This window comes from Carassius gibelio, chromosome B19 (assembly GCF_023724105.1).
Source record: "Carassius gibelio isolate Cgi1373 ecotype wild population from Czech Republic chromosome B19, carGib1.2-hapl.c, whole genome shotgun sequence".
In the NCBI taxonomy this organism is placed as follows: Eukaryota; Metazoa; Chordata; class Actinopteri; order Cypriniformes; family Cyprinidae; genus Carassius; species Carassius gibelio.
In genome coordinates this window covers 26358761-26378886 of record NC_068414.1, presented here as the reverse complement: position 1 = coordinate 26378886, position 20126 = coordinate 26358761, and the positions used below count along the sequence as shown (strand labels likewise).

The 20126-nt window shown below is 37.4% G+C and overlaps 2 protein-coding genes across 2 annotated transcripts; both read right to left on the bottom strand.

Annotated features, from left to right (window-relative positions):
* Window positions 1-206: 206 nt before the first annotated feature.
* Window positions 207-12850, bottom strand: LOC127978571 (histone acetyltransferase KAT2B). The gene is made up of 18 exons (XM_052583314.1): window positions 12481-12850; window positions 11214-11352; window positions 9232-9377; window positions 8478-8564; window positions 7861-8042; window positions 6936-7127; window positions 6755-6852; window positions 6543-6668; window positions 5642-5781; window positions 5324-5532; window positions 4313-4439; window positions 4098-4208; window positions 3758-3901; window positions 3519-3633; window positions 2955-2985; window positions 2809-2872; window positions 2630-2714; window positions 207-2546 (listed from the first exon to the last, which is right to left on the bottom strand). The coding sequence occupies exons 1-18, from the start codon at window positions 12679-12681 to the stop codon at window positions 2353-2355; spliced, it is 2391 nt and encodes a 796-aa protein (XP_052439274.1). The 5' UTR covers window positions 12682-12850; the 3' UTR covers window positions 207-2352.
* A 761-nt stretch (window positions 12851-13611) lies between these two features.
* On the bottom strand, window positions 13612-19331 carry LOC127978574 (ras-related protein Rab-5A). The gene is made up of 6 exons (XM_052583317.1): window positions 19162-19331; window positions 17053-17285; window positions 16826-16977; window positions 16588-16710; window positions 16407-16500; window positions 13612-15480 (listed from the first exon to the last, which is right to left on the bottom strand). The coding sequence occupies exons 2-6, from the start codon at window positions 17216-17218 to the stop codon at window positions 15365-15367; spliced, it is 651 nt and encodes a 216-aa protein (XP_052439277.1). The 5' UTR covers window positions 17219-17285; window positions 19162-19331; the 3' UTR covers window positions 13612-15364.
* Window positions 19332-20126: the final 795 nt, after the last annotated feature.

Below are 20126 nucleotides of genomic sequence, written 5' to 3'. Positions count from 1 at the left end.
AAACGATTGTCTATTCATTTAATATACCCTAGAAGCAGTTTGTGATGTTAAGTAAACCCACTGTAATGAAAAATCTATTTTCTCTAACAATTATAAATAGCCAGATCTAACTGTTGTATAAGTAACAGATAACTTACAGTCATTAACTCTGTCAGGACACACACGTGAAACAGGCAGCTAATTAACAAATACATAAACAACGGGAATACTGATTTGAAATTATTTTATTATTTTGTGAAGATGGCGCAGAGATAGAACATGAGCACAGCTATGTAGGAAACAAGTTTCCTGGATGAGCAAGTAAGCTTTCTTGACTTGGCTTTATAGTATTGGAAACATGGTGAAATGCTAGACTAGACCAGCACATTTTGAACAAATCCAGGAACTCCAGTCTGTTGACACATTTGCAGTAAAAACAAAAACAGACATATGCATTTTCTGCTTAATAACATGCCTAAATTGTTCAGCAAACAAAAATGGCATCCGAATAAATGATAAAATATACATAAACGTAATAATTCAAGAAATTAATGATTGTGATTTTTTTTCTTTAACAATTTCAACAACAAAAAAAGTGCAAGAAAAAAAAAAAAGAATTGTGCAGTTTGTGCAACATTACCCTCTACCACAACAGTCTAACACAAAAGTAGACATTTCATTCACATTAGTTGCTCTAAATATTTAATCATTCTATAAAATATGCTATGTCTTTAAAAGCAAAGGTACAAAGACCTTAAAATAGCTTTATCCCCCATTCCCCCAAATGTAGTACAAAGCCCATCTCTTAATTATTTAAAAGTACAAATATTTTAGAAAACAACAATAGTGCGAGTCATTGCACGTGTCACCTTTACATAAAAAGGCTGTACGTTTTCATTAGAAGCACAGCCATAAAGATGAAGCATATTAAGACTTAAGTTATTAAGTTTTTTTCGCTGCACAGGGAATGCTCCTCGTTACGCCGCGCTCTGATAAAGACCACACATGTGCAAGTTTCTGATTAGGAATCTTCACTGTATCAGTACTAGTATTTATCAACATTTCTTTAGGTTTAATAATAAATAAGTGCTGTTTGAAGGTCTGACATTAGGTAATTAGAGTCATTTTTCTTGGCTGAGTTGTAGGCCACATCCTTCGCTACTGCAGTCATGGCCATACGTTTTGGCAGTGACATCAATTTTGTGTGTTGCAAAGTTTGCTGCTTAAGCTGTTGCGGTGTTCATTCACATTGTTTCTAGATTATTGTGCAGAGTGATCAGATGCATTTTAAATAATTGTTACAAGCTTCATTGGCCAAAAAAATTAACGTCACACACAAAAAAAAAAAAAATATTCTGACACAAAATGACAAAATGGATGGCCGTCAGTCAGGATTTGGCCCAGAAGCTAATATCCACCATGCCAGAATGAATTGCAGAGGTTATGAAGAACAGGGGTAAACACTGTAAATACGGACTCATTCTATATATTTTTTGCCAATAAAAGCCTTTAAAACTTATAATGTGCTTATCACTGTTTTTCAGTATACCATAGAAACACAGGAAAATTATCTACAAATACTGAAGCTGCAAACATTTGCAAAACAAAAATGTCATAGCCAAAACCTTTGGCCATGACTTTACATAAAATATAAAAAAAGATTTTTCCTCATAAAACTGTATCTATATAAAGAGATTTTTACTATTATATACACACACTAGCAAGAACACATGCACACCAAAAGCATCCAGCCGCACATACCGTAAAATTGTTCCACACTTTTGGCAGAAGGAATTCTTAAGACGGGAAAAAGACTTTTCACACATGGCAGTCATGTGGATATTCACATGTGCCAAATACTTATCTTTTTAGAAATTGTTCACCCAAAATTAGCAATTTCCTGAAAATGTAATAACCCTCAGGCTATCCAAAATGTAAATGTGTTTTTTGCTCATCCCAGAAGATCTGCTAAAAACATTGCGATAATCAGTTAATGCCTTTTGATGCTTTAATTATGGATTCGTTCTTACAAACAGCTTTTTGATTCATAAGATGTTAGACTGGAATCGTATGGATTACCGGTACTTGTGATGCTTTTAACAGATTTTTGACTCTCATTCTGACGGCACCCATTCACTGTTGAGGATCCTCTGGTGAGCAAGTGATAAAATGCTAAATTGCAATCTTGGCTGGCCTGAGGTTACATTTTCATCAAATTAGAATTTTTGAATGAACGATACATGTAAATGTCTTCATTTCAGAAAACCCTACTTTTGATGCAAAAACAATGGGGATTAAAAGGAGTTCTATATATGATAAATGTGGAGAAAAGAGGTAGAAAGGGAAACGGACCACGTGCTCCCCCTAGCTGGATTACTTATCGATGAGGCCCGCCTCTTTGATCTTGGTGTAGAAGAATTTCTCTAGTAGGTTGGCACATTTGTAGTACTCGCTTTCAGGAGGGTTGTACTCTCTGCAGTTAGTGAAGATCCTCTGCATGTCAGCCATGAACAGCTTCCGTGTGGTATAGTAACGACTCTTCAGACGCTCGCTCATTGTCTTCAAGTCTACAATGCACAATATAACAGTCAGGCATTACATGCGCAAAAGTAAGCCTGAGGCACATCATGTATGAAAGATCTCTGCGTACCCATAGGGAAGCGGATGACTTGATAATAACCAGGTGCCTCATTCTTCTTTACAGGTTCCATGAAGGGCCATGCATTCTGGTGTGACTGAGGAGTACAATACATATTCCAAATGAGTCTTTTTATGGTTTTATTTCATAAATGTAATTTTTGAAACATGTAGGCAATGCAGATATATTACCTTGACCTGCTGTAAGATGTTCTTTAAGGTGCTGTACAACTGGTCTGGATCCTTCAGCTCTTTGCTGTGGAAAAAGAACACCAAATGAAACAAACTCCACGTTTCCATAAGATTTGTTTAGCTGTGACTCACAGATACACACTCACCTCTTCCCTACAGGCTTCCAGCCCGTCTCACCTGTCCAAAGACAAGTAAACAGTAATGTTTCAATTCAATATATTATTGTTTTTAATATATTATTTACTATGAAATAAATATTAAATACAATTTATAAGTATGATACAAGTACCACATTTTTTAAAAGAAATTAATGCTTTTATTTTGAAAAGAATGCATGAAATGCATAAAAAGTGACAGTGAATTTTTTATTTCACTTTTTTTTATGCCATCTTTTGAAGTATCAATACATCAAAGCATCCTGACATCACTGTTTCCACCAAAAATATTAAGCAGCACAACATTGAGAATGATAAGAAATGTTTCTTGAGCAGCAAATCAACATATCAGAATGATTTCTGAAGGATCATGTGACACTGAAGACTGGGGTAATGATTTTTTTATAGGAATTATTAAAATTAAACTACATCTTAAAATATATTCAAATAGAATACACTTATTTAAAATTGTAATATTTATTATTAATACGGTATTATTGTTATTCATTGAAGAATTTTTTATCTAAAACTATTGTACATAAAAGTAAGACATACGGATTCCTGGAATGCTCTCAATGGCAATCTGACGAACTCCCTCCTTGAAACAGGACAGGCCAGGGTAGACTTTCCGAATCTGTGCTTGCTTGCGCTCTATAAGCTTCTTAATGATCTGAGAGAGAGGGTAAGATAGAGAAAGAAAAGCCTTTAGGCAATAACAAAACAATGCATTTTACCATACTGTGTAGCCTCTTTGAAACACCTCAGATCTCATGCTCACAAACACACACACAGACCTCTTTCTGTTTCTTGATGATGACTGAGAACTCAGTGTAAGGGATGCAAGGGTTTAGTTCACAGCCCATGAGTGTGGCCCCTTCGTAATCTTTAATGTAGCCCACATACTTTGACTTCGGCACTTTAATGTCCTTAGAGAATCCCTGACATAAAGCAAGAGAAACAAAATAAGAATATGGAAATATACTTAAAGTGATAGTACCTAAAAAAAAAATCCTCATTATTTTCCTCCTTCATCATGTTCTTATTAAAATGTTCTTATTCTTATTTGGAGCTTGGCAATATAATTCACCATCCACTTTAGTTGTATTTTGTGTTATGAATTAATAGAGCACTGACCTGTTTTTTAAAGTAGCCAATGGCGTATTCATCAGCATAGGTGAGAAAGTTGAGAATTTCGTGCTTGATGTGATACTCCTTAAGATGGTTCATGAGGTGAGTCCCATAACCCTTAAATAACAATCAAACGAGTAAAGATCAGGCTAGCAATGAGTGAGAAAGAATAATAACAAATAATAATGGGAATGCATCACAGTTCGTATAGGACAACATACCTTGACTTGTTCATTGGAGGTGACGGCACAGAACACAATTTCAGTGAAGCCCTGAGTTGGGAACATCCGGAAACAGATTCCCCCAATAACACGGCCATCTTTAATCAGAGACAGAGTCTTGTGTTTCCTGTATAAAGAGGAAATGCATTGACTCATCACAATGTTCTGTTACCGTTTACAGGAAGCAAGAGGTTAACATTAAACAGTTTCTTTCATCTTCTGAAAGTGAAAGCGGAGATTCTAAAGAATGGTTATAATGAAACAGTAGCTAGCAGCCATTGACTTCCATATAGGAGTGTGTGATAATGACAAAAAAAATATATATAGCTACCTCAATATATACTGGAATTTTAGATTATATTTTGCTGAGCATGTTATGAGCTGGTATTTTGGAAGATCTAGGACTACTGATTTTGATATTCTTCTATTTCTGTGTGGTGATAAGTTTGCAGAAGTAATAGTAATGTACTTCTTTTTTTTAATTTTTTTTAGCTTTTATGTGCATTTTTACATTTATAATGCCATTTATTTACCTAATTAAATGTATGCATGATCTTTTTTCTCAAATTCTTAAATTTAATCAATAAATATAAATAGTAAGACATTAGGTCTGTTATAAACAGTGGCTACCAGTATCTTTTTGAAAGAAACTCATATAGGTTTGGAACAACATGTGAGTGAGTAAATGATGACACAATCTTAATTTTGGGGTAAACACCAGTTTTTAAAGCTTCCGTCCTATACAGTAGGCATCAGACTTTTAAAGTTTTAAGGCAAATTCACACCGCACAGATAAACGCCAACAAACATGGGTTTTGTTGGATCAGTGTGTTACCCTGTTGGTGTCTACTGCTGTTGGCGGATTTGTTTTCATCTGACTGAAAACGTTCAGTGAGTGTTTGTTGGATTCTGTTGGGGCAGAAAATTTTGATCCAACATCCAACTCGTTGGTGTTTGTCTGTGCGAATTGGCCTTAAAGTACATTAAAAGGGATAATGGTAGCAAACATACGGGTCAAAGACAAGGCGTGTGATGTATTCTTTAGGCATGCGGGGCAGCTGGTGTGAGAAGACGTTCTGCAGACCAACAAGCCACATGAGGATCTTCTTATTGGGCTTCTGGTTGAGGGAGTTTCCAATGACATGGAACTCGATGACGCCACGCTTCTCCTCTAATCGAGCAGCTTCATCACGTGCAGAATGAGCAGAGAGAAGACTGGTCTGAGAGAAAGACAGAATAAAGGACTGTTTTTGCTCTAGTCCCTATGATATTATGGGTTTTGTACAACCATCTATGATATAAAAAACTAATTAAACACACTGTGTTTACCTCTGGTCCCAGCATGGCTGTAGGGTCTGTAATTGTAGACATGACTTCATTAATTAATTCCATAGGAATGTCACCAACCACACGGGGTCGTTTGCTGTCCTCGTGAGACAACGGCTCAGAAGACTTTCGCTTTTCTCCACCTGCATTTGTGCGTAGAGTCAAATTTATTAAAGGGTTAGTTCACCCAAATATTACAATTATGTCATTAATGACTCACCCTAATGTCGTTCCAAACCCTCTGTTCATCTTCAGAACACAGTTTAAGATATTTTAGATTTAGTCCGAGAGCTCTCAGTCCCTCCAATGAAGCTGTGTGTACGGTATAAAGAATAAATGTAGTATGTAGTAAATCTACTGAATAAAGTAGTAATTTTTTTTATTTTTGGACCAAATTGTATTTTCGATGGTTCAGCAAATTCTAACTGACCCTCTGATGTCACATGGACTACTTTGATGATGATTTTATTACCTTTCTGGACATGGACAGTATACCGTACACACAGTTTCAATGGAGGGTCTGAGCGGTCTCGGACTAAATCTAAAATATCTTAAACTGTGTTCTGAAGATGAACGGAGGTCTTCCGGGTTTGGAATGACATGAGGGCGAGTCATTAATGACATAATTTTTATATTTGGGTGAACTAACCCTTTAAGGTTTAGCAACTTTAAGACATCATCTGCAGTGCGCACATACACACATACCTATAGACATACATAAACATATTTTCTGGAGATGTATATTATATTCTACATTTGATCAATTTAATCCATCCTTGCTGAATAAAAGTATGATTTCTTAAACTTTACTGACCCCAAACTTTTGAACAATAATTTAGATTCATCATTAAGACTACATAAATGACAAAGGTACTGGATAAAATGTCATAAAATAAGTTGACACCTGAATTGGGCTCCAAAGTGGATGCTGTTTTCCGGGCCGGGCTTACACTGCCTCCTCCAACCAGCTCCACTGGGGCGGGACTACTGCTGTAGTACAGGGGGCGGGTCACAGGTGGAGCACTAATCACTGCACCAATCAGAGAAGAGAAGTCTGTTTACATAGCCATGTGACACATACAACTGAATCAAATGAACTCTACCATTGTTAATCACCTGTGGGAATCTGTCCACCTGATAAACGAACCATAAAGTCTTCACTCCAGATAGGTGAATTATGACTATAAACCTCTTCTTCTAGCATAGACAAAAACCTGCGCACAACACACACATATTCACATAAACACATATAATGGACCGGTTATTTGTAGAAAGTTATGTGTGCTTGTGTGCTTACTTGGGGAAATGTGTAAGAATGAGTGTGCGTTTCTCGGGTGGTAGTTTGTCTTTCTCCTGCCGGGCCTGTTCCAGCAGCTGCTTCCTCATAACAGTGAACACAGAGCGCAGGAAAGTGCGGCCGAAAATCTGTGTGGCCTCGTACCGAGGGAGACTGTCACAGAACTGGGGCACATTACAATAACACAGCCACCTGCAACACGAACACACAAGAAGACCAGAAATATGTATTAAATGGAGGGATAGACGTTTGGTCTGGTCTTTACAATGGCATGCACTGTATAAAGGTCCTAATTCATGTCATGACTTTCAAAACTAGTTTTTGTCCCCTGAAAGTATTCCTCACAGCCTTGTTTTTTTTCCCAGTCAAAATTTAAATATGGCACAACCCTGACTAAGGGATTACAAAGACTTTGCTACATCACTATGTTACATTTTGGCAAAATACCCACCTACTGGCTACTTTGGCCCGCCCACAAAGAAAAGTTGGTGATTTTGCGATGTTGCAAAGGCAAAAAATATTGTGTGGACTTTCAATAAAGAATCCATAATTAATAAATATTTAATACTACTATCTATAGATGCTCATGAAGGCTTAGGACCTCAAACTGGGCTTTTCAGAAAGGCAGAATTTCGGAAAGAATGTGAAAATAGGTGCTGAAGAAATGTGCAATATGAGAGAATGTTTTTTTTTTTTTTATCGTGGGAAAAAAAATGAGCAGACCCAAAAAAGGCAATTATGGCTTGTAAATGTGCATATTATTTATAATATATTTATATATAATACTTTTGGAAAATAAACAAAGCCAATAATCTCTTAATGGCCATAAGGTGCACAACAGAAGATAATTTTTTTGTTACATTTTTTCCAAACGAGACCCACTCCTCTCTTAGGTGCCCCTAAACTCAAGTAAACTAGCATTCACCTGGTGTAATTGACTTTATAACCAGCCACATCATCATCAGGTGCTCTTTGTCTCCTTTGTGAGGGCGTCTCTAGCTGCCAGTAGTTGATCTGGTTGAGGAACATCTTTGCAAGCTCCACAATGGTTTGCCTCTCTTTTGACGGTAGGTGGCTAAACTTGTACTGCACAAAGTTGTTCACACCCTGCAACAACAACAACAACAACCAACACATGAAAAAAATGTATGTGTGACACCAGCTACAAGAATCTCAGGAATGTGTGTAGGGTTGTTTGGTGTCTCTCTAATTTGTGCATCACAGGCAAAGTACACTGCCTATATATAACCAAGAAAACAATGTTGTTCAAAACACTAAATGTCCTGTTTCATAAGCCTGTTTCAGAATAAAGCTACTATTGAGCTTAAAGGAGATTTATCTGTATTTGCGGTTTTACACTTCCTGATACTTGACATAATGTTTAAACGTGATGTGAATAAAAAGTTGACCAAATACTGTTACCAAATATTCCAGACTGAGGGGTTTCATAATTGTTGAAGACTGAGACGTTGATGAAATGCATACTGATCGTCCATTATTCATTACCTATGGAGATTACAACCTTGCAATTTAAGCAGCTACCTGTTCAATGCTTGGTTTTTCAAAAGGTGGGCTTTCCAGAGCTTCTACCACAGGCCTTCCCATCTGCAGGATGCATTTCCGTAGCAACTAAGACATTTTCAACAAATACAGGTAGGTAAGATTGACAATTAGTAGCAAACTGATTAAACACATCAGAATGTTAATATATATTAATATACACTCCCGTTCAAACATTTCAGGTCAGTTTTTTTTTTTTTTTTTTAGAAGAAATTAATCCTTTTATTCAGCAACTCAAGGATGCATTAAAAAGTGATCCAATGTGGCAGTAAAGACAATGTTACAAAAGCTATATATTTCAAATATATGTTGTTCTTTTGAACTATATATTCCTCAAAGAGTCCTTTATCAAGGTTTCCAGCACAACTGTTTTTTACACAATGATAATAAGAAATGTTTCTTGAGCACCAAATCAACATGAAACCTAAAATTCAGCTTTGCCATCACAGGAATACATTATATTTAAAATACACTTATTTAAAACTGTAATAACATTTCAGAATATGAATTACTTAACTTTATTTTTGATCAAATAAATGCATTTTTTGTGAGCATAAGAGACTTATTCCAAAAACATTACCAATTTTACTGACCCCAGAGTTTTTCTAATTACATGACTTGCACTACATAAACAGAATAGTTGTCACTATTTTTTTCATTGAACGATATTTTTTAATTTGTCCAAAACAGCAAGTCATGTAACCAGCACTTCACAATGTGCAACAACAGAACTCACTTTGAAGAGAGAAAAGTAAACTTGTTTAGTGTCGGGATCCTCTTCTTTATGGACACATGTGTACAGGTACTCCACATCCAGCACAATTCCAAGCAGTCTGTTCATCTCCTCCTCTGACACATTCTCCAGGTGTGTCACATGGTCACCTGGCCAAATAAAAACACAAAAGAATACAATCGTGACTTTGTACGAAGCATTGCCATTGACATAGCTGAAGCATAAACAGTACCATATAAAACTGCTGACTGTTAGTAACTGATTTCAAATACAAACACGATTCCAAAAACGTTTGGACACTGTATAAATTGTGAGTAAAAAAGGAATGGAATAGAATATAGATAACATATCAAATGTTGAAAGTTAGACATTTTGAAATGACTTGCCAAATATTGGCTCATTTTGGATTTCATGAGAGCTACCAAAAAAGTTGGGACAGGTAGCAATAAAATTAAATGTACATATAAGGAACAGCTGGAGGACCAATTTGCAACTTATTAGGTCAATTGGCAACATGATTGGGTATAAAAAGAGCCTCTCAGAGTGGCAGTGTCTCTCAGAAGTCAAGATGGGCAGAGGATCACCAATTCCCCCAATTCTGCGGCGAAAAATCGTGGAGCAATATCAGAAAGGAGTTTCTCAGAGAAATTGCAAAGAATTTGAAGTTATCATCATCTTCAGTGCATAATATCATCCAAAGATTCAGAGAATCTGGAACAATCTCTGTGCGTAAGGGTCAAGGCTGGAAAACCATACTCGATGCTCGTGATCTTCGGGCCCTTAGACGCACTGCATCACATACAGGAATGATAATGTAATGGAAATCACATCAGGAATACTTCCAGAAAACATTGTCGGTGAACACAATCCACCGTGCCATTCGCCATTGCCGGCTAAAACTCTATAGGTCAAAAAAGAAGCCATATCTAAACATGATCCAGAAGCGCAGGCATTTTCTCTGGGCCAAGGCTCATTTAAAATAGACTGTGGTCAGACAAATCCAATTTTAAAGTACTTTTTGGAAAACTGGAACACCATGTCATCTGGACTAAAGAGGACAAGGACAACCCAAGTTGTTATAAGCGCTCAGTTCAGAAGCCTGCATCTCTGATGGTATGAGGTTGCATGAGTGTGTGTGGCATGGGCAGCTTACACATCTGGAAAGGCACCATCAATGCTGAAAGGTATTTCCAAGTTCTAGAACAACATATGCTCCCATCCAGACGTCGTCTCTTTCAGGGAAGGCCTTGCATTTTCCAACATGACAATGCCAGACCACATACTGCATCAATTGCAACATCATGCGTAGGAGAAGGATCCGGGTACTGAAATGGCTAGCCTGCAGTCCAGATCTTTCACCCATAGAAAACATTTTGCGCGTCATAAAGAGGAAGATGAGACAAAGAAGACCTAAGACAGTTGAGCAACTAGAAGCCTGTATTACACAAGAATTGGACAACATTGCTATTCCTAAACTTGAGCAACTTGTCTCATCAGTCCCCAGACGTTTGCAGACTGTTATAAAAAGAAGAGGGGATGCCACACAGCAGTAAACATGGCCCTGTCCCAACTTTTTTGAGATGTGTTGATGCCATGAAATTTTAAAATCAACTTATTTTTCCCTTAAAATTATACATTTTCTCAGTTTAACCATTTGATATGTTATCTATGTTGTATTCTTAATAAAATATTGCAATTTGAAACTTCCACATATTTGGATTCTGTTTCAAACTTTTTTGGAATCGGGTTTGTATTCAAAACACACCATATACTTAAAGTTTACTGCAAAATATTCAAATATGTAATTTAAGCTGTTTGAGTGAATAGACTATGACTTAACAACCCTGACTCAATGTAGGTCTTTCTTGGCAGGTTTATATATTAAATATAACATTAATCATCCATTTCTCTATGGATAACAAGAATGGAATTTCATGTTCCTGAACTCTGCTGTTGTGCTCTACTATTACACAAACAGTTATTACCGAGGGCGTGGCTGCAGCTTCTGCAGGGCTCCTTTAAGTTAACTGCAATTGGCTGCTCAGCTCTGGGTGGGGTTGGAGGGGGCGGAGTTGGAGGTGGGTTTTGACTCTTCCAGCCATTACACTTACAAGCTCCTTCAGCCTGAATGAGAATAAAAAAAACAACCACAAAATAAGACAGTAAAATGACTACTTTAGCAATATGTTACACATACACTAAATCTATTAAAGTACTGCACAGAAACCGATAAGACTCTTGTATACATTATTTATTATTATTTTATTCATAAATCAATAATGTAATTAACTCTATAGAAAATTCCTGATTTCCAGGTGTTGAGATTTTAGGACTATTTAGCCTCGCTTAATTTATGCTGGTGGACTCTATGAAGAGCCAAAATTACTCAAACTTACTAAAATAATAAATCATCAAATAAATGTTGATACAAGTTGGAAAGAGATGCCCACTATTTCGGAGTGTTACTGTAAAAACTAAAATTAAGAGACACAGCCTGCTTGCTGAACCCCCCAAATTTTTTTTTAATTTAAATAGAATGGAAATAAATCAAGTTAGAACAAAATCTATAATGAAATACAATGTACTTTTTGGTTCTTTAATAATACATTTATTGGTATTACGTTTCATTACTTAAATTACGTATTTATTTTAATATTTCAACACTTGAGGGCCTCCGTTTGTTGCGTGTGACCTACAGTCTATGCGTGTGACTGATCTGACAACAATGAGCAGACTCCGCCCCCTGCAACAAACCACGCCCATTTCGCAGCTGTCATCCTGTCAAAACAAAGACGACGCTCTCTCCTCTTGAGTAATCAACTTCAGATTGTGCCTCCCGTTCCTGCAGAACTCTCGCACCGAAGCACCTTGAAACTTTTGTCTGACTCGGCGAAATACAATTGAAAAATCTGCATTCATTGTTAAAAGAAAAAATAAATTGACAACCCGCCAAGAGCACCAAATGTTCACGTCATCTTGGGCAAACAGCGGTATTATCTTTGCAGATCACGGAAATGAGTTCATTTATACATTTCTGTTGTGCATTATTTGGTTGTGGCTAAAGCACGAAAGAAAACACATTCGCAGTTTAGAAGAATGAAAGACAAAGCTATGTCTTTTTGTGCTGTGCTTGCAAAATCAAGAGTGGGTAAAGTAAGGTAACAGCTACTTTCAGCTATCGGCTAAACAAATAAAAGCGAGTCTTTCCTTTGCACTGCAGACGTAAACAACGTTTTTACATCACTACTGTACCTTGCACGAGGAATATACACCGAGTTTCTCCAGTTTCTTCGGACGCGGGGAGGAGCGGAGCTGCGCCTTCTTGACGGCGATACGTGCAGAACCGACAGCAGCGCCCGAACACTCGGTTCCACCGACACCTGGCGCAGCCGCAGCCGAGCCCGCTGCACCCACCGCCGGGGAGCCCTGAGGAATCCCCGCGCTCTCCGACATCGAGCCTGCTTCCGCGCACCGACTCGAATCCTCGAAGTCCGCCCGCTGTATTCGCTCTCTCTACCCCTCAACAGCGGGATCAGACATGGCGTTCATCCCTGCTTTTTTATTTGACATTGTAAATCCGCCTTGTCTCCGCTAGGGGAGGCACAAATGAAAATCCCGTTATGATTCGAGGAGGATACAAATATGCCCTTTCTAAACGAACCTTTCAAGGTCAAATACATAAAAAGCGTTAGACATGGTTTGTAGAGACATTTTTGGTTCTAAAATGACTTGCTCGAACATTACCTTTTCGACAATACTGATAGAAATTGGTCTACCATCCTAAACAAGCTGGTTTAACTAGTCTGGAAACTGGCCTCCCAATCTGAATAAATAAAAAAAGTCCCAAAAACTTGTCTAAAGTCAGCCTGAGCATCCAAGAAGTCATCTCAGGCTGGGTTAAGGTATTTTTATCTGCAGCGATCTGAATGTGAAGCCACTTGCAGGAATAACATGCTTTTGATACAAATAAGGGCCTAGTCCTAATGTCATCTCTGCAGACCCCCCCAAAAGTTAGATGAAAAGGGTTTAACTTCAGATTAAACAGCAATTGCATGTTTAGGGGCTTGAATAAAACAAAAACTATTAAAACCTGAAAATAAAATATAAACAGATAAAAATCTGATGAAAAATAGCATTTTTGCCTTTGCAACTAACTAAAAAAATCAAATAAAAATGAACACTGTAAAATAATTTTTTTTTTTAAACCTACGGTAATAAAATTGCAAAAACACAAATTGCTAAAACTTAAACTATATATATTTATATAGTGATTTAAATACTGATCACCTGTTAAAACACAGATACTCATAAAACAGACAGGTATAACTATAAGAAAATAGGAAACCACTGTAAAATTAAGCTTATTTGCAATCAGTCATGGAATAAAATCAGCAATCATTTTTTTATGAGCAAACAAATAAGATGTTGTGACTCAAGGTACAATTTACTTATCATGGGTCATTATCACAAACAAATGCTATTACACAAGAATCTGTAATGTGAAGGGAATTCCACATAGAGAGAAGACTAGAAGTTAATTTGGCCCTCTGAACACACAATATTATCAATACCATTTATAAGAAATTTATTTGATACATTAACAGTAATATTTAGGTAACTGCATTTTTAGTCTCAAAGGGGGCACACTTAAAAAAGAAAAAAGACAGAAATTGAATGTAGCAGCGAATTTATGTGGTACCAGTATCCTGAAATGTTGAAGATCGAGAGAATGTTAAAAGTGTATGTGTTGTCCGATACTGGGACGAAAAGCAGAGGAAAAACTATCATAATCTGTTGATGTGGACACTGTTTAGTGACAAAGACATTTGTGAAGGTATTTTCTTTCTCATGAAAATTACAAAACAGACCACTAAATAAAAGCTCTCTTTTTTCTTTTTTTTTGTTAATAACACTACATACATTTTATAAGACCACCACTGATTATAATTTAACCATTTGTGAAAAAGAAACATAACTCCAACCCCTATCAAAGCAATTCTTGGTTACTGTACAATTGTTTTTTTTATTGTTTTTTTATGATTATCTAACTCCCTATCAAGCATTAGTCCTGCAACAGTAAATGGAAAAGACGAATACATTGCAACACCCTATTTACAGTAAATTATTTATATATATTTATATCACTCTGGCTGTATTTGCAAGAGATAATATCATGAACAAAAATTAGTGCAAGGCATGGAGTAAGAAACACCTGGGTGAGTTAGAACCAGAAGAGTGCGAGCGTGACTGGTGCATGTCTGTGAAAGGGAAGCTACTTATCTTACGTAGACCGTTTTTTTTTTTTTTTTTTTTTGCTGAATGAAAGCGCAGCCACATATTCACTCAGTTATAGGACGGTGCCAATAAAGCTGACAAAAAATGTGAAGGCTTGCTAAATGTTGAGAGAATAACAAGGGGGCGGGATCTTAGCTATGTGTGTGTGGTTAAGAAGGAGGTGGGCTTTTTGTTGCCAGCGCAGCCTCAGGAAGTGGGCAGTCTGCCACTGAACAGAGCCGCTGGGACATCCAGAATCAGAGCGAGAGGGAAAGAGCAGGGAAACGAGACGGGGTGGAGCAAAGGGGCATGGGCAACTCATCACGTCCTCTCTCACCATGTGTGCCATTGGATATGGTTAAAACTTAACCATTTTCAGGCTTTGTAGTGATACATGCATCCATTATTCTGAAAAGTACATTTCTATTAAACTAAATCATAAAAAAGATGAAAACAGCTTTGCAAAAAGAAGCATTCTGAATTATGACAGGGCAGGTGAAACTTTGCAGAGCCCCCGCCCCTTTCGTCCAGGTCAGGCAAATGGCATTCAGATAATTGTTATTACGATAATTAATTGTTTTTTTTATGGATATCTGTGACGGCATATATTACAGTTTGGAGACATGGCTTGAGCTTAAGCATGAATACAGTAAGAGGCATGGGTCTTTACAGAAAAACAACAAAACAAAAATCACAGCAGCTACATGGTCGGGGCAGAGCTTTTGTAACAGCGTAAGAGAGTTGTGGAAAATGGGGAAAGCAGTCGCATTTCATTAGTTAGTCAAAAACCAAGTTGGAGGGCGGGACCTTGCGTTAGCTGTTGCAGTAACAGAGTTTGGTGAAGGGGGATTTTTTTTTTGCATTAGTTGCTGCAGCAGGGGGCCTTAGTGGGTTGGGCTGTCTCCGTGAGGTCCACGCCCCTACTCCGCCCACTGCTGGCTCCGGCGGCTTGGGGCTCATTCTTAGGCAACCTTTTCGCTGGAGACACAAAACAAGAAATAACACTTCTTAATGTTTTTGAAAGTTGCTTTTTATGCTCATAAAAACAGACTTTATTTGATTTTTAAAAAAGTTTAAACAGTAATATTACAGTTTAAAAAATCTTTTCTATTTTAATATATTTTAAAATGAAATGTATCCCTGTGATGGCAAATCTGAATTTTCAGCAGACTTCTTCTGTGTCACATGATCATTCAGAAATTATTTTAATGTGCTGATTTGGTGTTCAACAAACATTTCTCATTATTATCAATGTTGCAAACAGTTCTGCTGCTTAATATTTTGTGGAAATAGTGAAACTTTTTTTATTCAGGATTCTCTTATTAATAGAAAGCAGAAAACAACTGTATTTATTTGAAATGAAAACCTTTCTAGCATTTTTTTTTTACTTTTGATCTATATAATGAATTCTTCCTAAATAAAAATACAAATTAAAAATCAAGTATTATTAAATAAAAATGTGATAATTAATAATACACCTCAGCACCAAAGCATCACAAAGAAAACTACCGTATTTCTCGGACTATAAGTCGCACCTGAGTATAAGTCGCATCAGTCCAAAAATACGTCATGACGAGGAAAAAAACATATACAAGTCGCACTGGACTATAGCATTTATTTAGAACCAAGAACCAAGAGAAAACATTACCGACTACAGCCGCGAGAGAGCGCTCTATGATGCTCAGTGGAAGACTACAGGAGCAATGAGCAGCATTAGAGCGCCCTCTCACGGCTGTAGATGGTAATGTTTTCTCTTAGTTCATTTCTCTTGGTTCATGTCAATTTAATTTTGAGATTTACAAACTATGAAAAAAAGTGCGATTTATAGTCCGGAAAAAAAGGTATGTTGCATTTCCCAGATCTTATAAATACTTTAAATCACCACTGTTGTGGAAAAACCTTACCAATGGCCATGAAGATCTCATTAACATTCATGGAAGTCTTTGCTGACGTCTCCATGAACAACAAACTGTTGTCGTCTGCATAAGACTGAGCATCCTGTCGAAATAAACCAGCTCAGGTGAGGGAGACAGCGATGGTCAGATATAAAATCTCTCTTTGGTCTTGTTGTGAAGTCATGTATACCTGGAAGTCCACTGCTCTCTTGTTGGCAAGGTCAGCTTTGTTCCCAGACAGTGCGATGACGATATTTGGACTGGCCTGCCTCTGAAGCTCCTTAACCCAGTTCTTTGCTCTTGCAAACGACTCCTTCATGGTGAAGAAAGCGAAAGGCACAATAACAGAAGCAGAACAGAGAAATGTGACACTAAGTTAGTCACAGTATAAAACATTCATGAACCGCTTTAAAAACAGAACTGCTCACCTCATTGGTGATGTCATAAACTACAATGGCAGCCTGGGCACCTCTATAATACATGGGGGCCAAACTGTGGTAGCGCTCCTGTCCGGCTGTGTCCCAAATCTCAAACTTTACCGTTGTGTCATCCAAGCACACCGTCTGTGTAAGGAAGGCCGCTGGAAGCAAGAGAGAAAAGCGTTGAGAACATGCGAAAACAGGTACACATAAATTTAAACACAAAAATCCCCTACCTCCTATTGTGCTTTCCTGAAACTCATGAAACTGCCCTTTGACGAAGCGCAGTACGAGGCTGGACTTTCCCACAGCCGATTCTCCGAGCAAGACCAGTTTAAACTGGCAGATCTTATTGCCCGCGTTGGACCCGTTGGGGCGTGTTGCTCCTCCCCTATTGGCCATGACAGTCGTCAATCACCCCGTCTCCTTTAAGCGGTCACACACACACTGAGAGCTGTCCCAGTACAGGCTGCACAGCACAACATGTAACCAGAAAAGAGAAATGAAAAAGAGCACTTTCATGTTGACTATAGACAAAGATCTTTTCTTTCTTCTCTTTTTTTCTATTCAGAAGAGCTCTCATACAGGGAAATCGCTAATCTCGGCTATAGCAATAGTGGCTAGTAACTCAAATGCTATTTTTGGTTTGAGACATGCACATTTTCAGACTAAAAACACTGGATTAAACAAAAATATTATTTGATTTACACATCTCAGTCATATTTTCTACCTTTCAGCTGAATATATGACACTATTACAACTACACTGTTTCACTAAATGACATGATTCACACAGACATGTGTGTATGTATTATGACTAGGAAGTCACTTAAAATAAAAGAATAGTAGTTTAGTAAGACCACAGGTAAGAACAAAAGTTTAAAGTAAACACAATGTTTCATGGTTTCCACAAAATATTAAGCAGCACAACTGCTTTCAAAATTAACAATAAGAAATATGACATATTAACATATTAAAATACTTTCTGAAAGATCATGTGTCACTGCAAACTAGAGTAATGACGACAAAAATGCAGCATTACAATTGTTTTATTGAACATAATTTAATATTGCAGAAATAAATGTCTGTAGCCAAGGTAACCCATTCTAAAGCGAGCTCATTTAGCTCAATGCAAGAATTCAGCAGCTGGAGAAAAATTTCACTTCCCAATTAAGTACCTCAGCCTTCAGAATGACTACACATACCTGAGATACAACACCAGAGATGCAGCCATCAACTCAAAGGACGGTAATAAAACTGATAGACGTTTACTCCGGCAGTGACCTCAAGGCTTAAAACAGCAGGATAACACGTTCCCTGTCAAAACTGCACAGTTACTGCTGTTGTGAAATAGGAGAACATAAAAACAGACCCCTGATGCTCGTGTGGCTGCTGTGGCGTTGCATCATCATAAGCTGATCGTTCTATAAGAGAAACCAAGACCTGCTTTGCCACTCGCATCAAATCAAGAAGCCTGGTGTAAGACGTAAACCATGCCAAATCTGCTGCATTCATCCATTTGATATATATAGCAGCTGATATAACAACCACATTCGTCTATTCACACTCTCTCAGAGCGGCTTACATCAAAACTCCAAAGTGAAACAAAAGAGCACAGCTTATGAAACAAGTCATGACATTACAAAAGTCTCATCACCGGCAAGCGGTTTTAATCAACTGCTGCTGGTCAGATTGTGGTCTCATTTTAATGACAGGCCTAACAAAAACAAACCTGTGATTTCTGTTGAAGGTTGACACAACAGTCATCCTGTCTCTGAATCATATTCCCAAAATAAACCTGTATTCTCAACATCACAGCACTTCATAACTCTAAAGAAGAGCAAGTCGAGGTTGGTTAAACTTAAGCTCACCCAACTTTAACAATTCCTCTATTTTTCAACACACCCCTGGACCCTCAAGCCAAGAGACAAGCTGTCTTTTTCATGCAAAGACAGCCAACATCAGGTCAGATGCCAAGTCTATTAAACCACAGTGATCGCCAATATAGCTCTGAGAATCTGAGGATAAGGACAATATAATAAGCAATTTCACTTTAACCCCAGCATTCCACCCTGTTTGCACCCAAACTGCATTCCGACACAAGCCTCAGCTAAGCATACAACTATAAACATATATTCAAGCTTCTAATGAACAAGAGCATGGATAATGTAATTTATATATTGGGCTGAAGAGATCAGGTTTGGTGACTTATGTAGTTTGGAAAAGGACAAGAGGCCTGTAACATTTTTTAGACGAAATCTAGCAAGCTAAAGTGGCTAACTAGCTTGAGGGACACGCCAAACCAGAAAACAGCACATTTAACGGAAGTATTCGGTGTCTTTTTACCTGAATGTCAGCCGACAGGTTGCGTGAACTGATTTCCGACGATGGGGTGCTCAAATTTTGAGAGGTTTTGCTTTATTATTGGGGTCGGTTAGTTGGAATTTTAACAACCCCGATCAAGTCTCCTCCTTTCTTTTCTCTCTCGCAACTTCCCCTTTAGAACCAAAACACAAACAAGCGTTTCCGCCCCTCATGCCACGTCAGATGAAACTTCTGCCCCGCAATGACGCGCTTCCTCCGCGTAAAACATTTTCGGTGCATATTTGAGTCTGGTTTCTCATACGCTATTTAATATTATAGATATTATATTATATATTATATTATTTGATATTATAGAGCTATGCTATTTATAGTAACTTCATTCTACTATTGAATTTATATATAAATATATATATATATATATATATATATATATATATATATATATATATATATATATATATATATATATATATATATATATATATATATATATATATATTCTATCAACTTTATCTATCTATCTATCTATCTATCTATCTATCTATCTATCTATCTATCTATCTATCTATCTATCTATCTATCGATCAGACAAAACCGTACATTCTTACATGCAGTTGCAATGTTTTTCAACAGAGGGCGCAAGGGTACTGTTTTAGACAAAGATTTTGCTTTAAAAATGTCTTGAGATGAGTAGTTAAATTATAAAAGTCATTTATCTCGGATGCTATGGCCCAAAACATTGTTCATCGTTTTGATAAACCACTATTTCTTTCATTTTAAAGTACCTCTTAAAGGGAAGTCGTGGCCTAATGGTTAGAGGGTTGGACTCCCAATCGAAGGGTTGTGAGTTCTAGTCTCGGGCCGGACGGAATTGTGGGTGGGGGGAGTGCATGTACAGTTCTGTCTCCACCTTCAATACCACGACTTAGGTGCCCTTGAGCAAGGCATCGAACCCCCAACTGCTCCCCGGGCGCCGCAGCATAAAT

Excerpts from the sequence above, each read along its gene's own strand:
- LOC127978574 (XM_052583317.1), bottom strand. The coding sequence starts at position 17,218 with ATGGCCAATAGGGGAGGAGCAACACGCCCCAACGGGTCCAACGCGGGC. Across the intron at positions 16,978-17,052 it reads TCAGGAAAGCACAATAGGAG|CGGCCTTCCTTACACAGACG; the intron begins GTAGGGGATTTT and ends TCTTGCTTCCAG. Across the intron at positions 15,481-16,406 it reads TGAGATCTTCATGGCCATTG|CGAAAAGGTTGCCTAAGAAT; the intron begins GTAAGGTTTTTC and ends TTGTGTCTCCAG.
- LOC127978571 (XM_052583314.1), bottom strand. The coding sequence starts at position 12,681 with ATGTCGGAGAGCGCGGGGATTCCTCAGGGCTCCCCGGCGGTGGGTGCA. Across the intron at positions 5,533-5,641 it reads CAGCCATGCTGGGACCAGAG|ACCAGTCTTCTCTCTGCTCA; the intron begins GTAAACACAGTG and ends TCTTTCTCTCAG. Across the intron at positions 3,902-4,097 it reads TTGGCTACTTTAAAAAACAG|GGATTCTCTAAGGACATTAA; the intron begins GTCAGTGCTCTA and ends GCTTTATGTCAG.